Raw genomic sequence first — 25088 nt, 5'->3', positions numbered from 1 at the left:
AAGTCCCTTCTTTGGACAGATGAGTCCGAGATAGAATTATTTGGTCACGATCAAAACCAACAATTTTCGTCTGATTGTAGACCCATGTACATTTACCCCAGATGCTGCCAGAGAGGTCCGAAACTCTTTAGAGGTGATGTGTGGGTTGACTTTAACCTGATTTATTCTTCTTCTGGTGCTTCTTGTTGATGGTCTTGATGGGCGTCCACTTCTAGGCAGAGATGTGGTCATGTTGAATGCCCTCCATTTCCAAATTATTTGTCTTGGATGGATGGATTGAGCTGGAATCTTTTAGAGATGGTCTTATAGCTTTCCCAAGACTGATGGGCTGTCATTACCTTCTTCCTGATGTTCTCGGATATCTCGTTTCCTCTCTCTTTTAATCTGTGTTGCCCAACCCTTTTCCTAAGGATGTCTCAGTTGATTGGTTTGCTTAATTGACTAATTAAGCATCCAAATATGTTTCACTGAATCTGTTACCTGCTTGACTTTACCAATGCAGCTGGGGGTTCACTTACTTTTGAAAATACACTAATTCCATGTTTCATGTAGTTTTTTGGCTACTCAAACAATTCCCTCTAAACAAGTAAATGCAAATGATAAACATAAACCTGACATTTCATCTATGGAAAATTGGTGATGAAAAAAATGAAAAATCATGGTAAAACAACAGAAAACTCTGAAGTGCTCAAGGGGTTCACATACTTTCAAGTGGCACTGTACATGCTGTGATCAGAGACAAGCCATCCACCTGCACACAATACAACACATACATGCAGTGAGCAGAGATGATCCATCCACCTGCACACAATACAACACATACATGCAGTGAGCAGAGATGATCCATCCACCTGCACACAATACAACACATACATGCAGTGAGCAGAGATGATCCATCCACCTGCACACAATACAACACATACATGCAGTGATCAGAGATGATCCATCCACCTGCACACAATACAACCCATTTTCTATGTGTGTTTGATTATGGAGTCTGTCCTAATTACCGTGAGAAGATCTGAGTACAGCGGCTCCAAAAGTCTGAGACCACTGGTGGTGAAAATGCTTCTATTTTAGGATCCTTTCTAATGGAATCTAAAATCTGAGAATGTCAGGTTCAGGGTGGGGCAAACATCAGAGGAGGAGAGTGAGAGAGGCAGTTCACAAGGTGGGAGATCCAGCATGATGTGAAGGGTCTTGATCAGCTTGTTTCAGATGTTTGCCCTTGCGTACTGTATACAGTACTGCCAAAGATTTTACATGTAAAATCGTTGCTATTGCTGACAGCTGATTTCAATTGGAGGCTATCTAGGGCTAGAAATTTCAGGCTAGGCTTTCACTGACCATATCGCCTATGTCTCCAAGTGGTGCCGCTTTGCGCTATTCAACATCCGCAAAATCAGGCCGTACCTAACCAGCCACCCAGCTGCTGGTGCAAACCTTGGTGAGTTCCTGCCTTGACTACTGTAACGCCCTCCTAACAGGCCTGCCGGCTTGCATGGTGAAACCACTACAGATGATCCAGAACACGGCGGCGCGTCTGGTGTTCAACCAACCTAAGAGGGTTCACGTCACCCTGCTACTCATTGAGCTCCACTTGCTGCCTGTAGATGCTCACATTAACTTCAAGTCATTTATGCTTGCCTACAGAGTGATTGTTGGTTCTGCTCCCGCCTTCCTAAATGCTCCTGTAAGGGCAAATGTAACACCCAGGATGCTGCGCTCGTCTAATGAGCGTTGTTTGGCACTGCCGTCTCTGCAAGTACGGCAATCCAGACTATTTTCATTTGTAGTTCCACTTTGGTGTAACCACCTGCCTAACACTACCAGAGCAGGGGAGTCCCTCTCTACCTTTAAGAAGCTCTTGAAGACCCAACTCTTCAGAGAGCTCCTCATTTCCTAATATTAATGGACCTCACTATGCCAGTCTCTTTCATGCAGTGGCAGTCCACTCAAAGCACTCAAAGCCAATATATTCAAGATTATTAGACAGCAATGAACACAATGCAAGAAGAGGGGACATTTGCACCAAACACCAGCGCAGCTTCTTTCCTCAAGTGGTCAAAGGAACACAAATGAAATATGGTAGTGCACAATGAATGCGTTACTGGACACCCCTCTGCCTCTGATTGGCTAGTGGCCATTGCCTTCATTGGTTTGGTTTAGGCATGAGAGGAGTGAGATGGTGGGGGACGATCGGGGTCAGAGCCTGAGGCAGAGTAGGGTCGGGTCTTCGTGAAAAGGACTGGGAAGAAAAGGACTGGGAAGAAAAGATCGCGTGCTGGACCCGACATAACATGTCATGTGATTCACTTGAATTGAGCCAAAGACAATGCTCAGGCTAATTGTTGTACAGTTTAAAAATGATTTGAGAATAAAATGACACTGAATAATGTATTTTAAGTACATCAAATACACAAATTCAAGGTGTACATAACATGTATTTTAAATCCACTCTGTTGAAATATTGCCCATCTCTGGCCACATTGTATTTCAACTGCCTGCCACCTTGGTGAACCTCTAAAGCCCTAAAGACATTTCAGTGGATGTTAGAGGTTTCTCACCGTATTTGTCCCTTTGCCAAATTCATCAATGAGGACCAGAGAGTTTCCTGTGCTTTCTTTCAGAGCATATGCCATCTGATGAAAAAAAAAGAAAAGAAAATATTTTACAATAAATATGCATTCATATTGCTGATGTTTGCCTTTGTTGTGGATTAGAATTGGCATTGAATTCAGAAAATACTGCTTACTTGATTGAGATCAATCATGAAAGTGCTGAGGCCTACGGACACAGACTCACGACTCTGCATACGTGTGAAAATACCATCAACCAGACCAATCTCTGCCTCCTTAGCTGGTACATCTGATCCAATCAGAGCCATGAATACAATGAGACCCACCTACATCACACAATACGTTCACATGAGAAGTAGAAGAGGGCAAGAAAACAAATTAGGGCACAGCTGTGGAGTCTAGATCAATGAAGAAAGACACAGATAAGTGCAAAGTGTGGTTAAGGAATAGGAAGTGTTGAAGTAATAATAACTTACTTACCGAGAGTGAGGTCATGCAGGGAAATATCAGACTGAGGCTGTACCGTATCTACCGAGCGATATCGAGGTCGATACGGCAAAGCCTAAGTCTGATATTTCCATGCATGACCGAACGGTCGAGGTTAGTAAGTTGTTTATTATATGGCATTCAAGCTCTTTTCATTTTGAAAATAAATGGTAATTGTACATAGAAAACATGTCGTTTTGTTGAGCTCTCAAGTCTTCTCACGACACAGTGTAGTTCAGGTGTTGCCTGTCAAACAATGACTTGCTCAGCTTAAATGGCTTTAATTTACAGTTAAACACAAGTGATTCAAACTATAGTAGTCAAGTCTTCATCATCACTTTCAATAACACATTTTTGCTGCTTCTGAATTGTACTGACCTGTACTAAGACTTAGTCCTATAAAGTACTACCCAATATCAAAATGTTTCGCGAGTTCTTGAGTCTTTATTCTTCAACTGTTATCAACTGTCATGGTACCACGACATTCAACTGGTTTCCTGTTCTCAGATAATTTCATAATAGGAGTCCTGATTCTAGCAGTACTAAACATAACATGCTCATGGCTGTCAATGTCTATTAATGTCGCTAATTTTCAACGATGTAATGTTTAGTACTTGGTACATGGTATCGCTCATGTTTAAGATGACGTCACTGGAGGGCAATACGGATCCGTGTTGACCGCTGAGGAGGGCAATATGCGGCTGGCATGACTACCCATTAGCCATTTAGAATGCTTGTACTGTGTTTGCCATATAATAATACGTGATAACCAAGGTCTGTCCATGCCTGTTTGAGGTAGATACTCTTGCCAGAGGAATTTGGTCCAGTCAGTACTTTCACCTTTCCCTCAGTGTCAGAGCTCACTAGCGGGTTAGACACAAACACAGGGGAGCACAACTCCAACAGAGGGTGTCTGAACAGAAAAAAAAAAAAAAATATATATATATATATACCGTTAATTATTATTACTTTTACACCACATTTAAGTGGCACCACTGAATATTTGTTGTGGTGTGGATGCTTTACCTGAATGTGAGGTACTATATTTAATGTCTATGTGGACTGACTGAGTCTGATAGAGCTGTATGGTGTGAGTATGAGTACTGACCTGGACTGGCTGAGTCTAATAGAGCTGTATGGTGTGAGTATGAGTACTGACCTGGACTGGCTGAGTCTAATAGAGCTGTATGGTGTGAGTATGAGTACTGACCAGGACTGGCTGAGTCTAATAGAGCTGTATGGTGTGAGTATGAGTACTGACCTGGACTGGCTGAGTCTAATAGAGCTGTATGGTGTGAGTATGAGTACTGACCAGGACTGGCTGAGTCTAATAGAGCTGTATGGTGTGAGTATGAGTACTGACCTGGACTGGCTGAGTCTAATAGAGCTGTATGGTGTGAGTATGAGTACTGACCTGGACTGGCTGAGTCTGATAGAGCTGTATGGTGTGAGTATGAGTACTGACCTAGACTGGCTGAGTCTGATAGAGCTGTATGGTGTGAGTATGAGTACTGACCTGGACTGGCTGAGTCTAATAGAGCTGTATGGTGTGAGTATGGGGCAGCTATAGCCATACTCCTGAGAAGCCAGGGCCATAGCCATCAGGCAATCCAGCTCAGCGCTCAGAGAGAGCACCTTATACAGGCAGCTACTGCGCTGGAGAACCACATTTTGCAGCTGAGTCATCACTGATGTCTCCAGATCTGACAACACAGAGCTGCAGTTAACAGCACAAATCCATTCCCCGACTCAAATAAGACAAACAAATACATACTGTTATTCTACAGAATATCATATCCATATCACATCCTATTAAATTAAACATAGTGAAAGATATTTGAGATCAAAATACTTTCTGAGGACAAACTGAACAGGAGGCAAAGAGGAAAAAAGAAGCCTAGGAATCCACCTGTTGGGCATCTAGTGTGTGCAACCATGTGTGTGCAACCATGTGTGTGCATGTGGTCACGTGCAGCCAGACTGAACTCACCTCTGATATCACAGTGCAAGTCCCCCAGCAGATTATCAAGCCCTTTGGTTTTTTCACTACGGTAATGCAAACGCTCTCCTGACAGGAACTAGACAAACACATGTCAAGTATACACACTGACAAACATCAGTTTATGTACACAGGGAAAATGTATGCAATCCTCAACAACATCATCTTAAACAGGCCGAATGCTTGGGGCTGCATAGACACTGTTTCTGTAGCTGGATTTACACATAAACATTTAATTGGAGGGAATTGAATTAATAGGATGGACTAGAATGTTACCACCAATACCGTTCACATTCAGACTCCAAGCTTGGATAACCAGCGAACAGCATAATATGAGTAATATACAAGTGTATAAAATGCATGATTCTGTCAAAGTAGTGGTGTTTGCATCAAATTCATTCTTGTATTTTCACAGACTATGCTGTGATCATGAATCACAAGTGAGGCCAATCACAAGTGCCTACTAATTCAATGATTTCTGTTACTGCTGTTTAATACTCAAAGTTGTGTTAGATAGTTTGCATTCCACTCATTTATGGATTCCTTCATGTGGAATTTTAACACTCCTACATAAGTACAAATGCTAATGCACAACAGTACAACATTAAAATACAAAATAGTATGCTGAACTAAAATAACTTTTATTGATTCTAATGCAATTTGGCAATAAATAATTACAGTCTTTTTCAGTTTCCAAGGTAGCATCAAAAATAGGTCAATGGAAGTTAATTTTTTGTAGTCACTACTCCCAAAATAATCCATAATAAGTCAGCTAACCATAAAGTCAAGTCCATCAATCTCAAAGTGCTCTTTCTGCACCATGCTGGGCAGTCGGGGGATAGACAGGAGGAACCCAATCTGTGAAAGGAAGACATGAGTGAGCGAGAGGAGAACATGGGTGGGTGGGTCTAAGTGGAGAACACACAACTGAAATAAAACAAAGAATCTAACTGTGTTCAATGCTGTTGTTATCCAACACACACCAACTTAACATGGGAAGAATGAGGACAAATCTCAAAGATTGTGGTTTAGAGGCAACAAATAAGGCTGTTCCCAACACCCAACACTAACATCAAAAACCTTGGTGTAACTATCAACCAAGACCTCCTACTTGACTCACACATAAAACAGATCTCAAAGACATCATTTTTTCATTTCATTTCATTTTCAAGATGCAGAAAAACTAATCCACGCATTAATTACTTCCCGCCTCGATTATTGTAATGCTCTCCTGTCCGGATGCAGCATCAACACAATAAAGAGCCTCAAACTTTAACAGAACGCTGCTGCTCGTACACTCACCAGAACTAAAAAGTATGAACAAATCTCACCGGTACTCGCCTCTTTGCATTGGCTCCCCGTCAAAAGTAGAATCGATTTCAAAGTCCTCCTGCTAACATATAAAGCCTGACCTGGCTCCAAACTACCTCAAGGAATAAGTCGTCCCCTTTTGCCCTCCAAGGCTGCTCCGTTCCCAGAGTGCAGGCCTCCTGGTAATTCCAAGAATATCAAAGACCACAATAGGAGGCAGAGCCTTTAGCTTCCAAGCCCCCCTCCTCTGGAATAATCTCCCTGCCTCCATCCGAGATGCAGACACCGTACCTATATATTCAAATCAAGCTAAAGACATTCCTCTTTAGTGCATCCTATAGCCAAAAGTAATTGCGTCGACAAACCCATCACCTGCTGCGCTAGCCACCCAGATATATCCGAACACAAATAATGTTCTAATAAAAATAAAATAAAAAATATTTCATCTGTGTGTGTGCAAGTTGCAAGTTGCAGGCAGTGTATGTTGCACTGTGAAAGAGTGCTATAACAGATCTCGGGTGTGACATGCAGCTGTCCTCACTCACCAGAACTAAAAAAGAAAACTTACGACTGATATCTCCATAAGTACACTACTAAACTAAATAACAAATGCCAGTATTACTAAACATATATTCTCCCTTTTCTCTTTCTCTCTCTCTCTCTCCTTCCTTATCAAAACATAAAATTAAAAATATTTCATCTGTGTGTGTGCAGGTTGCAAGTTGCTGGCAGTGTATGTTGCACTGTGAAAGAGTGCTATAACAGATCTCGGGTGTGACATGCAGCTGTCCTCACTCATCAGAACTAAAAAAGAAAGCTTACGACTGATATCTACCACTACCAGACTAAATAACAAATGCCAGTATTACTAAACATATCTTCTCCCTTTCTCTTTTTCTCTCTCTCTCTCTCTCTCCTTCCATATCATATTGCTTAGGCTTATAATAACACTGATAAAATAGCCATATTGCCTACTGTTAAATCTACTACCCAAATGTATCTCCCTATCTGTTTCTGAAATTGATGTCTACTAACATAAATGTTCTCTCTCCCTTATAGCATGTTCCAATCGCTGATGGAAGTGGAACTATTGCTCCTCACCCCCACCACTCCGCATCTACGCACATGGACAGCTGAACTCTACCCACTCACTTTCTTCCTTTTCTTTCCCTTTTCTCTCCCTACTAATCAGGACTATCTCCGCTATGGGACGCTGCTGTAGTCTCTCCACCTGGTCTACCTGGAGAAACCCTCGGCCAATCGCACCCACCGCCACTGCATTGCCGTACACCTACTCTACCCAATACCCTATGCTAGCATTTATATACAATATACATTATTGCCACCACTGAAATGTTTCTCTGTCCCTACATCCCTTACCCCTGTAACAGTAACCCTATTGGTACAGTAATCTGGTCTTGCCTGTATCATGTATTTACCACCGGATGTCTGTATACTTACTATGTCCAGCGACCAAATGCTGGCAGGGTTTAACCCCTGTTGCTTCCTTTCCCCTTCTGCCACACAACCCTCCCCCTTCCCCCCTTCCCACCTTCCTGTCTCCACCCGGCCGACCTCAAGCAGATGGGTCCCCCCTTATGTGCCGTGGTTCTGCCTAAGGTTTCTTCCTGCCTAACAGGGAGTTTTTCCTTGCCCCTGTTGCCATTGTGCATGCACTAAGGGGGTTTAGGCTCTGGGCTCTGTTAAGCGCCTAGAGGCAATTGTATTGTTATGGCGCTATACAAATAAAATTGAATTGAAAATTGAATTGTTCTACCAAAGGGATGTAGATAACACAACAGGATGGAATACGCAAATCCAGGTGCTCCAGCTCGCTCTGAGCAACTTCTGTCAGAAAATCTGGCAATCCCATCATCCTTCTCTTTTCTGAAGGAGAAAGGGGACACTGGTTAGACAGAAAACTGAATATGCTTGGTCATGTGTTATCATAAAGTTTAATCATATCAATCTGAGGCTTTGGCATATCGATCGAGCAATAATTAATACATTTAACAGTGTTTACATTTGTGTGAATTTCGAAACTATTCTAAGTTGAGGAGTGGTTGGAATGCAGTCCATCTTAACCCTTACCTAGGCAACCTAATCTAACCCAACCCCAGGAAGTCTCAAATAAAAAGCACAAGGAATTCAACATATTTTCCTGTGCAGAGCTAAAATGGAAATGTACCATACAAACTAGCTCTTCCTTTCTCTATATACCATTTTGTACTATCTCTGATACTTATGAAGTGGCCATATTAGTCGTTCTCTTTGGGCACCTAAGGTGATGTATCCCGGTTTCTTACTTTACCCTAATCTGGGTTTGTTGTCCTGAGGGCTCTCCCACCCCAAACCCCTTCCCCTAACTTGGGCTCACACTCCCAAGGGGATCACCAGCCCTCCAAACCTTCCCCTGGGCTCACACTCCCAAGGGGATCACCAGCCCTCCAAACTTGACCCTGCTTAGCCTGTGGCATGCCATACTATAATTAATTTGATGTTAAAATAATTGGTAGTGCATCGTTTATTTATGTAGTGTGTGTGTGTGTACAACACATCTTCTGATATTCTGTTTTTAACCGGTCTTTTTTCTCACCCATATAGTAGGACCTTAAGATTAAAATTCTGATGGTAGGTAACAATGTCATCCAAACCCATCACCAAAATCTATAATTACACATACAAGGCAACTTGGCTCTGTCCACTCACTTTTTCCCTCTTCTTCCACTTCTACTCTAGAGTCTAGACTATCTCCACTGTGGGCTGCTACCGCAGTCTTTCCACCCAATTTATCTGCAGAAACCGTCTGCTTACAGTTGCCCATTCCCACCAGACCATTATAAACATATCCTACTCTGCTTACAATACATACTGTATGCCAGCCTAGTTACCTGTAATATAAACAAATGCCATCACTGACTGTTTTCTGCTTCATTGCTCTGTCTATCCTTATAATGGTAACCTTGTGAGACACTGTGTTCTACAACAAATTACAACCATTCAGTGCTTTAACCGGCTAACTGGAATAAATAGAAAACTGCTAGGTAAAGGACTGACCTTTACTCAACCGGCAAGCCTACAGCAAGGTATTTGGAAAGTATCAGACAGCGCTACCGTAGTCATATGTAATAACACAACAATGTTAGTGAAGAGGAAGAAGAAGAAGAAGAAAAAAACTTGTTTGTCCACTGGAAATTGAATTATTGATCATGTAGTGCACTTCTCAACAGTGACATCTGGTGGTGGGGCCAGGCTCCACTAGCTCCTAATGTAGAGAAGCCCCTCCTTGACAGTGTTCTACAAAACGGCCACATAACTCCCCTCTCTGATAGGTGTATGTATCTTTAATTATTAAAAACAACCAGACAACCAAACAAAGAAAAATATTCAGTTTATAGGTTATTTTGATATTGTTAGGTCTGATAATGATTTACGTGCAGAACAAACCCCGCTGCCGTAGGTTCTTTGTCACAAACTATGTTAATGTTTCATAGGCACGCAGACATGTTATAATTAGCAGATAATAACAATCATATATCAATCATCTATCCTTAGATAGGGATGGATCCTATAGATAGCAGGGTCGTGGGTTGTTGTTGGTGGCTTTACACCAACCTCCACGTCTGACATAGATTTCATTAGCTGTGAATGAAATTCGAAGGGTAATCCAATGGAATGTTACAAAATACATTTTCCAAAATTTACAATAATGTAAGTGTACCCAATTCGGCCAAGTAAGCAACCAAAAATGAACATGAATAGTATCCATTGAAACTGGTCCTGACCAAACAATCAGTCCACCACCAGTATCAGAGACACAAACCTCCCAAATGATCCCTTGGATTCAACAAGGGTTATGTCTGCTAACGATAAAGAGCAAGTGACTTTCCATGCACTGAAAAAGTACCTGCTCTGAGCATAAAAAGACAACTTATCATAAACAAAAACAAAAGAGGGACAATAACAGATGTCTTAAACTAAGATCATGATTAATGAAGCAAGCAAAAACCCCTAACTCATGCCTTGAGTCCCCAAGTAAATGTCTGTATTGGCGAGAAACAGCATGTAGCCTTATTTCCACTGAATAAAGCACCTGTTCTGACTCCAAACCAAAAATTCAGATTGTGCGAGAGTAGCCATTTCACAGGGGCTGTCTGTGTTTATTAAAAATTAAAATAACTAGAATGCGTTTCGTGAACGAACTGCGAGAGTATGCTTGCTCTGTTGCGGCCATCAAACACAAGCAACTGCAGTGGCCGAGTGCGCATATGTTGTTGAGGGGCCTCACAGACTGATATCTGAGAACAAAATCTGTATAGTACTGTGTTTTCTGTGTTCAGTACAACGTTGAATGCAGCTTGTAGGATGAATCTGCCAGCCTTCCAGTGTAACCACTTGCAGTGACACTGAATATACCTTTTTGTTTTCAACCAATATATTTTAGCAAGCAACCAAGCTCAACCATTATATTTTGACTCCACTGACGTTTAGACATATGAGGGTATCTTTGTTGTTCTGTTTTTGTTTGTTTGTTTGCTTGTTTATTGTGAAAGGGTCTAGTGTGTTACATTTAGCTTGGAGAAGTCTTAAAATAGGCTCCAAGTAACATTATCTCTTATGGGGTGTAATTATTCCTCCAAAGGTCGTGTTAATCAATGAGTCTAGATTTTGAAAATTCAAATTATGTGATGGCACAATACAACTACTATGCCTAGCTGGCCTTAGAGTTAAATCAACCACATATCCTCCATATGAATTGCTGTGAAATGTATCGATGCTTCAAATTTGGTTACATTACTCAGACTGTTAATACTTTTCTTCCTCATCTGACACGTGAAATTACCACGACAAAAACAAAACACACAAAGATGATTGAAAGCTACAATTATTTCTAGAAGGACAAGCTTAGATAAGTATCGTAACGGTATTAATTATTGGAAGGCATGTGTTAACAGGCAAACGTACGCGCTGTCATGTTAACCCGTTATTTAAACTGAGGATATCCATTGTTAATCCAGCTAGTTTAGCATAATTGATGAGATCCAATGGTATCTAATGTTACCTAGCTAGGTATGCAAACTGTCGGTATCGTTAACTCCACAATGTCATGTCACTTGCATTAATCTGAGAATGGCATGTTAGTAGTACATTAAATATCAGTACAGTGTTTAATTACCGCTGATACTACATTTACGGTCTTCTGCCACCGCCTCCGCTGTAGCCACCTTGTGCATCTCGAACAGAAATAAAGTGTCTTGTCCGCTCACAAAATGTAACTGTGTTTTTGCAAAGCATCTGCCCCAACTTTCTTTTCCCGACATTGACAATTATGTTGTACATAATCCATCCCCATAAACCGGAGATTTCAAGCGTACAGAAACTCTTCTGAGCAGGCAAGAGTAATATTGGCTAACGAGTTGTAGCCAAGCCCTGGGTGAAGGCTAAATAGCTCGCTAGCTTTTATCACTTTAGCTTGCTCAGTAGAGTGCTAAGACACAGCAACTATACACGATTGTATCAATTGTATATCTAGGTTTTCTTTGGTGACTGTTGTCGCATTCAACAGCACAACATATCCCGGGCCTTTTGAACTGTCTGTGGGTTGTGAACGTAAACAACTCGCTAGCTATTACTGCTAGCTCAAGATAGTAGCTATATAGCTTTGATAATAAACAGCCATTACTACGACTGTATCAACGTGCTGCATTTCACTTAACAGGTCAGTCATTCCCTAAATCTTTAGTATTTGTATATCTAGGTTGTCACATTCAACAGCACAACATATCCCCTAGCGTTTTGAACTTTCTTTGAGTTATGACTGTAATGTGTTTGCATCAGACGCAAATATGGCCGTGCTTAAAAGACAGTGACGTAACATGATATCCATGAATTCTGAAGAGCTCAAAAGGCGCTGAAAGCTGCGCTTTTTTCTAAAAAAAGAAGTCTAGTGTGAACCCCGCTTTATACAGTTGAATGGAGAGGGACAGAGACAAGAGGAGCCTTGGCGCAGGTGTCAGTGAGAGGTGTCAGTGAAGCACAGGTGCAAGCCAGTTTAATGACCCCATTATGATGTCATAATGGCACAGAGTTCTGCCATGTTAGTCTATGGGGAAAGTGGCAAGGAGTACTGCCACGAAAAGATATAGCAGGTTGCACCGGATCGGGCCGGATGTTTCGGTGTTTGAACGGCGTCTGTACCTTGAACGGGCGAGGCCTGATTCGATGCAAGAAAAACGGGGAGAATAAATAAATAAAGAAAACTTATGAAGAACAATACTGTGCTTCCCTTCGGGCAAGCACACTAATAATAATTCAGGCAGACATTGGAGATCAAATGGTCCCCGTCTGGTTCCCTATCCAAAATGCTATACCATGAATTGAATTGCAGTGATTCTTGAGACCTGGGACAAAACATGTCCGTGACATAAATCACAGTTTTTTTATCTTAAAATGTACGTAATATATTTTAAAAGCCTCACCAAACTCATCAACAGGACAAGGGTAGCACAACAAAGTGTGTTTTGTTGTTGTCTAACATTTAGTTTTTATTCTTTATGATATGATATGTGACCAGTACCTACAAAAACCCATGTCCGAAAGCAGGTCACATCACACTCCAATGCTTTAAAAAGTCTGAAAAGTGATATAAAATTGAACTTTATCTATATCATATGTAAATAACATAGTATTTATTTCACAAACATTAAAAATATATATTTTGAAACATTTTGAATGTACTTTCTGGTCAGTTGAACATGTGTCCAGAGTTTTCGTCAACACCATCAGACTTTTTTAAATTGGGGAAAAAATCAGGAATAATTTAGTGCAGCTTTAACTCAAAGGACCCCTTTCCTTCCTCCTTGGTCTTCCTGGTGACATGAGAAAATTTGAGGTCTGGTAAGTTTTTAATAATACTTTGTTTTTCATATCTATTTACTAATATGCACATGTCACAACCATAGCGCATCAACTCCAAAATGGCTAAAGAGTCAACATTAGAGTAAAATGTTCTGCAATCTAGTGTTTATTTATATAGATTGGCTGGACCATGATCAACAGATGATAAACAAGATGGCTCCTGTGAGAATCTTGTGTGATATAAGGAGAAATGTACTTTTTTTGTCAACACCATCAGGCGTCAACACCATCAAAACACCATCAAACACCATCAAAATTTGTGTCTGATGGTGTTGACTTTCTCTGATGGTGTTGACTAAGGCCATCTTAGTGTCCAATTTAATCATTTTAATGTTGTTTATAACAAAAATATCACTTCCTATGCATTTTTATTGCTATTTAAGTTTCATGTGTCGAATTATATCTAGTTTAGATATAGAGTGTCAACTCCTTCAGATATATTTTTTATAGTTTTTTTTATTAAATGGTATCTGTTTCATTCCTTGAAGGATATTTGTTCAAAGATTAACACATTTCCAATGTAGATATGTATTTTTAATGCTTAAAAATGTCTCTGTTAAATCTGAAGGTTAAAGACAAATGTAATTCGTGATATGATTTCAATTCTACTCATTAAACATTGACTTCTTTGGCTCTAAACTTTTGTTTTTAATGATTTAAAGACCTGTGTATATTATAAGGGGAACTGGGAAAACTAATAAGTGAAAATATTTCTGATAAGATCAGTTAAAATAATTTCCATAAGCATATTTATGTTCATGATGGAGTTGACAAAAATCAAGTGCTGACCCAGCAAACATTCAATTAACATAAAAAATCTACAACTGGGAGGTTGAACCAAAACATGTTTGGATAGACAAAACTTCATTTGACATAAATGTAATCATGTATTTTGGAAGTTATCCAAATATTTTTTGGGAAAATCAAAACCTGTTTTGTCCCTTGTCTCAAGAATCACTGATTGGTATACATGCACATAATAATATTTGTGGGCAGCCATGATGAACGTTGATAAGCTTCATATTTACCATGTTATTCCAGTTCGCTTGTTAAGTGGAAATCAAATGTGATTCTAACAAGAACAAGAGATACACAAGAATGATAAGTGTCTTATTTGTGTGAGCTTACTTACTCTCATCGACAGCAGGGTCAACGTTTGGCTTGATGGTAAAGCGGTTCTCAGCCATACTGCTCTCAAAGTCAACCTGCAGACAACAGATAGTTCAGCTTCTCTCAAACCAAGTGTATGGACCACTCCTTCAAAGAACTGAAGCATCCACAAAACACATAATTTTCTAAAAATAGACTGCAATACTAGTCTGATGATGCTAACTTGATTGGAAATGTGGAAATGCTCTATTTGACTGTTTAAATAAGGAGCATCAGTGATTACTATTTAAAGATTTAATAGAAAATATTTCGCTCAACTCATAGTGCGCTTTGCAGATTTCAACTACAACACAGCTACACAAAGCCCAGCAGAGTCATAACTAGTTATACAATTATTTAAGTGTATCAGGACAACAAAAAGAGTCATAACTGGTGATATAATTACAACCCCAAATCAGAAAAAGTTGGGACCATATGTATATTAATGTTAAAAGTTTTAATTTTAATTTAACATACCGTCCCAACCTTTTCTGATTTAGGGTTGTCATTGGAGTTGAAGTCATGGAATTTCTTGACTTTAGTGTGCTGAATGATTCATCAACCACATGTTGGATCAATTCATAAAACAACCCAATAAACCTACAACAGCCTGCTCAAACACTGGCATGTTGATTCCTAGCCCAATACTCTGCATCAGTTTAAGTTATGGTGTCGTTCTGTTGTCAATCAGGGAAAATTGACATGATGATGTAAATATTTAAGATCTTATCAGTCAGAAAAATATGCAAAAATAGAATGTGGAAATGGTAGAAACTATAATTTTCAGAATTTGAGCTTCACATTCCAAGGGAAGAGGTTGTATAAATAAGTCGCTACCAGTAGCAAATTCTTTTGAAATCAGTAAACCATTGCCCATCATGTAAAGGCCACCATGAATCACGTTTTAAGTCACAGTGCTAATATGAGTTTAATGGAAGTCTCCAAAATAATGGGGCTGGAGATTAATAGCCTAAACAATACCCTACGGAATCTTCCTTTCTCTCTGTGGTAGCAGGAAAAAAAGCTTTAACATCATAGAGCCGGGGGAAAGTGACAGTTGGGTCTTCGGAGTAATTGGCGCTTCCAGAATTCAATTTGTGAGACCAAGTCACATTTATTAATGTTGTTTAAGCTATGCTGCAGTTTTAAGCCTATTGATTAACATTGCTGGTTAGACTGCCAGCTAGTTCAGAAGCTTGAGTGCTTAAATGAAGACCCAGGGCCCTATCTTGCACCCAGCGCAATTGACATTGTCACCGACGTGTCACAGGTAGGGAGGGGGCTGTGAACACCCCTTGTATTACTATGGCTGAGGAGCAAACCGTGTTTCCTAGAGAAGTCAGAACTCAGAGATAGGTTTTAAAAAGGATTATTTTATTAAATATTTTAAAAGGGGAGTAGGCAGTTACTCATGTCCTCCAAGAGTGAGAGGGGGGAGTCTAAGAGCCTTAGAGGGGTGATGGCAAGAAGGCAGGGGGGAAGGGCGCAGTCAGCAGTCAGGCGGGGGTGTGCAGCAGTAGCTCCTCGCCTCGGGATGGCGGATGGGGCAGTAGGCAGCCAGGCGCAGATGTGCAGCGGTAGTTCGTCACCTCTGGATGGGGGGTGGGGCAGTAGGCAGCCAGGCGGGGGTGTGCAGCAGTAGCTCATCACCTCTGACAGGGGCTGGACAGCGGCAGCTGCGTAAAGTTTGGGCTAGAAGATCTCAGATGCAGCCTACCCAGGCTAGTACAGTCAATTTACCCAACACTGTAGATTAGGAGCCAACACAGCACAGTGTAGGCACTTTGTGTAGCACTTCAAACAGAACAGGGCACTCTTAAGATGGACACTGCACAAAATAACACTGCAACCAAAGTCACTATAACTGGATACACAGCAGACCAATGACACTCCAAACAATAGTCACAGCAAACTACTGCCATCAACAGTGAACTCACGTGGCTTAGTAACAGTCTGGGCAATGGTCTCTGAGGGTAGACTGGGTAGGCAACAATGTACGAGGAGAGAGAGAGAGAGAGGGAGTGGCCGGTGGTCCAGGCAACAGGGGCAGCGTCAGAGCAGCTCTGAGTAGCCGTTAGCAGACGGCTAGTTCACAATCTTGCACTTAAAACCAGACAGGGAGGGAGGCTACTTATCTCCGCGATGACCGGGATGTCTCCTCTTACTCCGGTTAGCGGGATTTCCACGAGTAACGCAGATAGAACGTTCGCGAAGTCCGTATCCCAATTCTGATATGTCGGGAGCTCCAAGAGACAATATGCCTGGCTTGTCGGGTTCCTCTTCCCGTCCTCGCTTCCTCTCGGTCCGTCGTCCGCCACGGTTCCGCGGGTCCCAGCCGGGCACACTGTCTGAAGGCATCTCCCCCTTCTTATAGTCATGAAGAACACCTGTAGCTAGTTTGCCAGCTGTAGCTCGTGAATGAAAATGGTTTGTTTACCTGGTGTTGCGTTAAAACCATTCCCCATGGGAAACGTGTTCCCGACGGCTGTGCCTCCCCCACTGAGTTTAGTCACCCCGTGACAGACGCATGTATCATTCCTATCTTGCACCCGGCGCACAGCGCGATTTTCCCTCCAGAGGCGCGCTTCGAAATGAACTTGCGTCGACATGGGCGGGGGCGGAACAGAGAAGGCGTTTCTCTGGCGCAAGTGGTATTTTGCAGTTTCAAAACAACGCTGTGGTGCGCCATTGACCACAAAAAAGCTGGTCTAATGTCAGAGGCGCAATGTCTAAAGTCTGTAACGCGTATTCAGAACGCTATTTTAAGGGCGCATGTGCTTGCCCGCACAGTATAGGACCTATAGGCTACTTTACTTCTGTCGTCTACAGGAGAGATTTACACCAATTTGTTGGCAAGCCATATATGGGCCATTCTACCGAATTCGTGTAATATGCAGTCCCTCAACAATAAAAACTATTTACAAAACAATTAGGTATTTAGGCATAGATATTTAATTAGAAAATGTTATGGTCTATATAAACCCAATGCATTACATGAGATAGTGATAAGCTAAATATATACAAAATCATCATTTATAGGGTACTTTCTATTGGGAAGTAGCTGTCCCCAACCCTGACATCTAAATTTCAATGCCTTTAAATAACACTTTTCAATTTTTTTAGATTTTTTTCAATGATTTAATTTCAAAGATCTTTATGATTGGGTTGAAACAGAACTTGGAATATTTAGATTTATTGTGGGTTTAATTTTTAAATCAATTTTCTATACTCAAAAAATCATGTCCCTAGTTTTCATGTCACTACCAAAACACAAGAGTTTTAGTCCATTGGCTGAGCCTGTGTTTTAGCCACGACTCTGCATTTTTGACCATGCAGTGACACTGCATCTCTGACCCTCATGGTTGAATGGTAAGTAGCTAAATCCCATAGTTTTTATATAAATGTGTTCCAAAGTCTGAAAATCGACGTGTAACCTTAAGAATTGTCACTACCGAAACGCATGTTTTCTTCAATTAAGTAAACCTTTTGGGGTTTCATGGAAAATCTTATGTTTGTATGTGTGTTCACCTCTTCAAAGATGTCTTTGCATGCAGTGTGCTTGTTAGAATTCTTTATTTATGCTTAAAATTAGCTAGAATTGTCACTACCGAAACAGTCACTACCGAAACATATGGTAGTGACCTGATGATTTCAGTAGTGACAAAATTAAATGGTAAGTAGTTCAATCCGATCATTTTTTAAATAAATGTGTTGTGTGGACTAAAGGGCGGCCCAGAGCACCTTTTGGAAGATTTTGGGAGAGAAATGAACATCCATCCAACAGTGCAGTCACTACCGAAACACTGGATGTCACTACCGAAACAGTGCAGCACTACCGAAACACAGGATGTTTTGTAAAAAATTAAGTATATTGAGTAATCAACTAAAATGTTATGATACTGATTGGATTAATGTATGTTCAATTTCATCAATCAACAACTCTGGAATCAATATGATCAGTATTTTGCATTTTACAAAGAAATATTGCACTTAGATTTTGATGAATTGTATAAATTGAACTTGAAAATTTGGTAAAAAATTCATTTTTATGGATTTCATTGTGAAAACCTTCAAGAAATATTTGTAAAAATACTCTTCAGAGAAGGGAAGGAAACACAATCTGAACAGGTCAATAATAATACTTTTTTACTATAGTAAATGTGATGTTTCGGTAGTGACAATTTTTGGAAGAGGAAAAACATTCCAACACATTCTGAAAATACAATATAAAAATTGACTGTTCTTTTACTAGATAAGTGTACTTTAGATATGGTACAATATACATACGGACAAAGTTTTGGGAATAAAACATAAAAAAAAAAATATATTTCCGACCTGACTTTGCACCAATTCGGTAGAATGGCCCATATAATTACAAGGAAAATAAAGTATTTACCACATGAGGAAATCATTGTGATATCCATATCCAAGATATTTTAAAAATGGGCATACATCTAGCGTACACATTGACGCAAATGATTCAGGTTAATTGTAATGGCGGTTCTGATGTCTGCCATCTCTTGGCAGATGAGCTGGGGACAGACGCACACTGTCCCTATCACATTTCTGCGGCGAGATAAGGAGAAAAGGGAGGGAGAAGGAGATATCGGTAGAGAGGAGAGCCTGATCAGTGGCTGGCCGCACGAGCGCACGCGCACACACACACACACACACACACACTCACTTGCTCTCTCTCTGGCAGATGAGCTGGGGACAGACGCACAATGTCCCTATCCCAGTCTACAATAAGTTTGGCTATACATGCAGTTACGTCAGGTCTAGTCCGACATGCTGGGGAATTCATAACATTTCCTGTAACACCCGACAGCCAAGAGCGGGCTAAGCAGGCGTTCTGGGAGAAGTTCCCTGGCGTCCTTGGTGCTATAGACTGCACCCATATTCACATACGTGCCCCCCCAGTGTTTTACACAACATTGCCATGAATCATGGATGTGTAAATGAGGATAGATTAGAGGACTTTAGAAGACGTGAGGTTGAACTGCATGTGCCGATGGGTGCAATATTATTAGTACCATGCATACATAACCTAGTGATTTAGTGAGGGTGAACCCAAAACATCGGAAAGTATGTTTTTGTGACTTTTATATCAAAAAACGAATGCTAGTAACTGAAAAAATACAAACGAGAAATGAAAGTAGAAACATTTCTCCAAACAAGCATGGGAAAAATATTGCCGTGATTGTTTCTGGTAACACACGGTCTTCCTCCAGGTAATTCCGCCATTATAATAACAAGCCCCTATGCGCTCCTCGCTCTTAAAGGGAATGTGAGATGACGCTCTGATTGGTTTATTGCATATTACGCCCAAACCACACCTATGGCTGAGCAGTGGTGGAAGAAGTACTGAAGTTTAGTACTTAAGTAAAAGTACAAGTACCCAGGAAAATGGAAGTAAAAGTAGAAGTAAAAGTACTACGTCAACAATCCTACTTAAGTCAAAAGTAAAAAGTACTCACTTTTAAATTTACTTTAAAAGTAAAAGTAAAAGTACTTACGCAATGGGTTGTCTCTCAATGTCTAGGCTTCGCCATTTTGATTAAGAAATAGCGACTGGTAATAAATGCCTCTACAGATGTCACTACTAGTAATAATTATAAGCAACAACATTTGTTAATTGGAAAGGTTGGTGTAGTCTACCTATTGGGCCTATTGTCTGTAATACTGTTCACACTCTATCTTACAATTCTGCAGATGACAAGTTATCTACCAGGGATTATTTGCCATTAAGCCAAACCAATAGACACAATTTTATATCTTTTAATCTTTTATTTAATTGTAAACGTGTAAAAAATGGAAATATGAATCATGAAAAACAAATGGAGTTGTTAAACTGGTCAATGCAGAGTTTTATACTCTATTGATTGCAGAAAAGGGGAAAAAAAACATATTGAGTAACCCAAGACTAGGCATTATGTTTGCATGCCAGGCAATAACCAGTCAATAAAAAAGGCAAATCTTCACGTTAGCTTGACATTGCTAAACTACCAGCTTTATCGTACCACTACGTTAAATAATCAAGGTACAATCGTGTTATTTTGATGCTATTGCTGTATGTCAACATGTATTTTGCTAGATAGCAGTATAAAATCATGTCAGTAACCGCATACGATATGCAAAAGTCATAGACATTAACTTAGCATAGCAAGAACTCCGCATAACTCGACCTGTTTCTCCAAATTTGAAGGCAAATTCTTTTTAGGTAGACGGGAAACGCACTGAAACCTCCACGAGTTATTCTTGGGGCCTCTGAACTTGAACATGTCCTCAGATGAGGCTGACTTTGAATCCATGCTGAAAAGTTGTTTGTTAGTCAGGCTGTTTGACGAATGTTTAAGCAAAACAGGCAAGACTACCGTAGTGCTGCTGCCAACTACACACTCTGCTGTCATTGGAGCTGATAGAGCCATCTGATTGGTTGAAACGTCCTAAAGCAACGCAATCCATATTTTCGTGTAGGCAACATTTTGGCGAAACTGTGTTCATAAAATGTAACGAATAACGACACATATTGTAGAAATGTAGCGGAGTAAAAGTATAGATAATAGCTGCAAAATGTAACGAAGTAAAAGTAAAAAGTATGCACTATTATTTTTACTTAAGTAAAGTACAGATACGTAAAAATGTAACGAAGTACAGTAACGAAGTAAAAATACTTCGTTACATTCCACCACTGTGGCTGAGTAACCTCTTTTGGACCAACCCTTTTTTTTCCGCCGTTAAAATAGCAACTGCGCCATAGAGCCGCCCACACAGCTACTTGCGTTTGGCGCCGTCCTACTTGCGTTTCTGGGGCCGTATTCACAAAGAATCTTAGGGCTAAAAGTAGCTCATAAGTGGCAAATTTAGGAGAAACTCCTAAAAATAATGGGCGTGTCAGTCTTAAATGTAGGACTCCTAATTTTTTTTACTAAGAGCAATTCACAAAATATTTTATCCCTAAAAGTAGCACCTAAGTCTAGGACAGCTTAAAACTCCTCATGAGGACTCCTAAGTCACTAAGACCTATTCACAAAAAGTCTTAAAATGGCTGAAGCCAGACGCAACGTGTTGGAGACACTTGACCGACTCTGAATTGTTGAGAAGATATCGCTTAAACCGTGAAGGAATCAACAATTTACTAGAATTAGTGCGGGATGCAATCACGTCTCCAACTAACCGAAACAACCCAATCAGTCCGGAAGTTAAATGTTTGATAACATTAACATTTTTGGCTACGGGGAAAATGCAACTTTGCAACGCAGACGACTTCAGAATGTCGCAATCATCAGTAAGCCGATTCATTCATCAAACAATCACCGCACTCTGTAGACCACACATTGTAAAACAGTTTATCCGGTTCCCTTTGGACAATCGCCTACTTCAAAGGATCAAGGTCAATTTCATGGCGATTGCAGGAATGCACGGTGTCGTGGGTGCCAGAACACACATTAAAATAATTGCTCCATCCAGATATTAGGACGTCTTTGTAAACCGCAAAAAGGTACATTCATTTAATACACAGATAGTGTTTGATCCAAATTTCACAATCATGGATATTGTTGCGAAGTGGCCTGGATCTACTTACAATTCGCGCATTTTAATGGAGAGCGTCTGCGCCAGCTTTTTGAGCGGCACCATGTACCTGCTGGATGCCACTTGTTGGGTGACAGGGGCTATCCATGCAAGACATGGCTTTTGACACCCTTCCTCAATCCACAACCGGGAGCACAGTTGAACTACAACATGTAATTATACGCATGAGGCCTATTTTGGTGACACAATTGAAATACGCTCATGTGGACAAACTTGGAACAAAATCGTATTTGCTCTTTGTCGCCTTTTCTTTGTTAATTCTGTTAATTATTGTGTACCGTTTATTTCCATGAATTGTAGAGCACACAAGAATACACGCAATGTTGTGGGAAGAGGAATCGGGCAGCTGAAACGCCGCTTTCATGTCCTGCATGGGGAAATGAGGCTTAGCCCAGACAGGGCCAGTGCCGTAATCACTTTGTGCGCAATTCTGGGGAATGAAGCATTTATGTTAACACATATGTCCTCCCATGCCTCACGCTTCTTTTTTGTGGTCACCCCACAGCCAAATTTAGCTTTTATAACCCCCCTCCTCTCCAGCACACACTGGGCCAACAGGAGCAGTTGGTCCTGGGACCAGTTCTTCTTTCTCTTACGTCTCGCCCTCGTTTCGTCCATTATGACAGGAGGACTTAAAGAGCCGTATGGACTGATATTTGAAGTGTTTAAGCTGATTACCTAATAGTTTGCAGGGTGCTTTAATTAATACTTCCTTGATTCCATGCAATTTCCGTGTTTTTTTCGGCAATTTCTCTTTCTCTTAACTTGCAAAGCGTCATTCTCGTTGGATGCACAAACTTGTCATCATGCGTGTGCATTCTCCTAAGTGCACTGTCCATTACTATTTAATATGACTTAATTTGAAGCCTAGGTTATTCTCTTATTTTCTGTTGATTTAGTGGGATCGTTAGGGGGATGTTAGGACTGAGTTTTGAATGAGAGCGCCTGTCAGCAACCAATCACCGTGCGCACCGCTTCTAAACTCGCGCATGAGAATTGACGTCATCCATAGCAACGGAGTTTTTATCTTAAGCTTAGGAGTTGGTATTATCCTTAGTATGAGTAGGTCTCAGAGGCGTTGTGCATCACTTTTAAGAAATTACTCCTACGTAAAATGTTTTAGCGCGAGTTAGGAGCACTCCTAGTGGTAAGATAAAAGGCTTTGTGAATACGGCCCCTGATTGGCAAGATAGGGCCCCCAGAGGTAGGCCTGGCGTCTGTGGGGGAACAATCAGGGAAGTCTCCCCCGGTTCACTTTTCCCTGGCTCCTGAATTTCCAGTCTAATACCATCACAAGCGGTTATTTATTTTCTTCAATGGATTCATATTAGGTCTATGGATATTTCGCAAGAACTTTATACAGTGACATACAATAATTAATACAAACCTTAACAGCAAGTTTCTATATATTGGTACATGGGTTATGGGACATGTAAAAGTGTTTTCAATTGGTTTGATTCCCATTTGATCTTTGATTTGATTTTTTCCACCAAGGTCTTAATTTAATACATCATATTACTGCTTAATGAGATCCCTACTGGCACTGAATAAGAAGAAAAGGGGGAGGAATTGGATGAAACTGTAAGCAGTAAAAGGGGGAAACAGAATGTTGGTGTTTATGTATGGGCATGATGCTACTTTGCATTAACGTGACAGTTGACAGTAGTTTATATGAATTGACCAATACCTCTTCAGATCATCCTTACACATTTCTCTCTTTCAATCATGCATTTCAACTGCATGAGAGAAAATATCAACTAGCATAACATTGAAATATGTGGCCAAAAAGGTGAACATTCAGTTGTATCCACTACTGTATGTCTAAGGTGGCAATTATACTGACCCATGGTAGAAGCAGCAGAAAAGGTAGAATCTCTATAGTTTGCTAGGGTTTGGCATAAAAATGGGAAGCACAACTCATATTACATTAGTTATCTGGGAGATAAGGATAGAACTCTGTCTGAGAGTTGCATTACATTTTACCCCTGCTACTTTATTTCCAGTGTAATCGCCACCTAAGACTGCAACATACAATATGCAGTATCACGGCCGCACCACTTTGCTGATGAGTGAAGCAATGTAGAAGAGATCATCTGTGAAGTCAGCACTAATCTCCTGAAACAGCTTGATGGACTGAGGTAAGGAGCGCACAGTGTCTCGGATGCAAACAGCACTGTACACCATCTGGAAAGGAGGGACACACATGTTCTACTAGGTATCCTGTTGCACAAGTCAAAGACTCTTTTCAAAGCTGTCCATATTACAAACAGCATGCATACATAAGTTTTCATTGAAAGTGTTACTCATAAGACTGAGGCCTACCTTGTAGAGAGATTGCCAGTCATGGACTTTTGTATGAGAGAGAGCCATTCTGTGCAGTAGTGTCTGAAGACACAAACAAAGGATGACCCCATCATCAGCTACGTGTTAGGAAGAATGGAGGGTTAATTTGACATTTATATATCTTAATGTGTGTTTGCAGGGGCGGCCCTAGCACATTTGGCGCTCTAGGCGAGCTTCACTCCTTGCAACTTTCAAACGCTATTTTGCCTTGTAAGACTGCAATTCTTTCACATAAACACAACAACGATTGCAGCAAATAGACTATGTTACCGTCACACACCTGTATAAACTCAGGGCCCGATTTACTAACAGGATTGCGCCCATTTCAGGCGTAAAATAGCGGTCGTTAACATAAAACGGTGTTTACTAAGGAGGCGCATTTGAGTAGAGGCGCAAATTAACACTTTGGGGGTGTGAACGTGGGAGGGCACGGAAACGTGGGTGGAACCTGGGCGTGAAGCACAATTTAATGGGAGGAGAGAAGGTAAGTGCGCCTAATGATGTATTGCGTGGTATTTACTAAAACTGCCTGGCGAGTGTACGTCTCTAATTTGCGGGCTAATTCTCCGCCTCATAAATGCAAGTCTTAACCAGGAAGCGCATTTCCATTGAGTCTGAAAACGTTGATATGGCAGCAGTTATAAGAGCAAGGCGAAGAAAGAAGACAGAGACAGCGCACAGAAATAATTTTTTCAACTCGTATAACACTT

At 40.7% G+C, this 25088-nt stretch overlaps 1 protein-coding gene across 1 annotated transcript in view; it reads right to left on the bottom strand.

Annotated features, from left to right (window-relative positions):
* Positions 1 to 25088, bottom strand: part of msh5 (mutS homolog 5) — a gene marked incomplete at both ends in the record, with an annotated part of 49178 nt that overhangs the window by 5970 nt on the left and 18120 nt on the right. Inside the window, 10 exons of the mRNA XM_080851762.1 lie at positions 2568 to 2642; positions 2756 to 2905; positions 3852 to 3978; positions 4582 to 4768; positions 5056 to 5143; positions 5842 to 5922; positions 8153 to 8262; positions 14426 to 14498; positions 24091 to 24219; positions 24358 to 24420. Of these exons, the coding sequence (XP_080707888.1) occupies positions 2568 to 2642; positions 2756 to 2905; positions 3852 to 3978; positions 4582 to 4768; positions 5056 to 5143; positions 5842 to 5922; positions 8153 to 8262; positions 14426 to 14498; positions 24091 to 24219; positions 24358 to 24420 (1083 nt within the window). The remainder of the gene's footprint in view (positions 1 to 2567; positions 2643 to 2755; positions 2906 to 3851; positions 3979 to 4581; positions 4769 to 5055; positions 5144 to 5841; positions 5923 to 8152; positions 8263 to 14425; positions 14499 to 24090; positions 24220 to 24357; positions 24421 to 25088) is intronic.

Source organism: Sprattus sprattus (genome assembly GCF_963457725.1).
Source record: "Sprattus sprattus genome assembly, chromosome: 14".
Classification (NCBI taxonomy): domain Eukaryota; kingdom Metazoa; phylum Chordata; class Actinopteri; order Clupeiformes; family Clupeidae; genus Sprattus; species Sprattus sprattus.
This window is presented reverse-complemented; position numbering and strand designations above follow the sequence as displayed.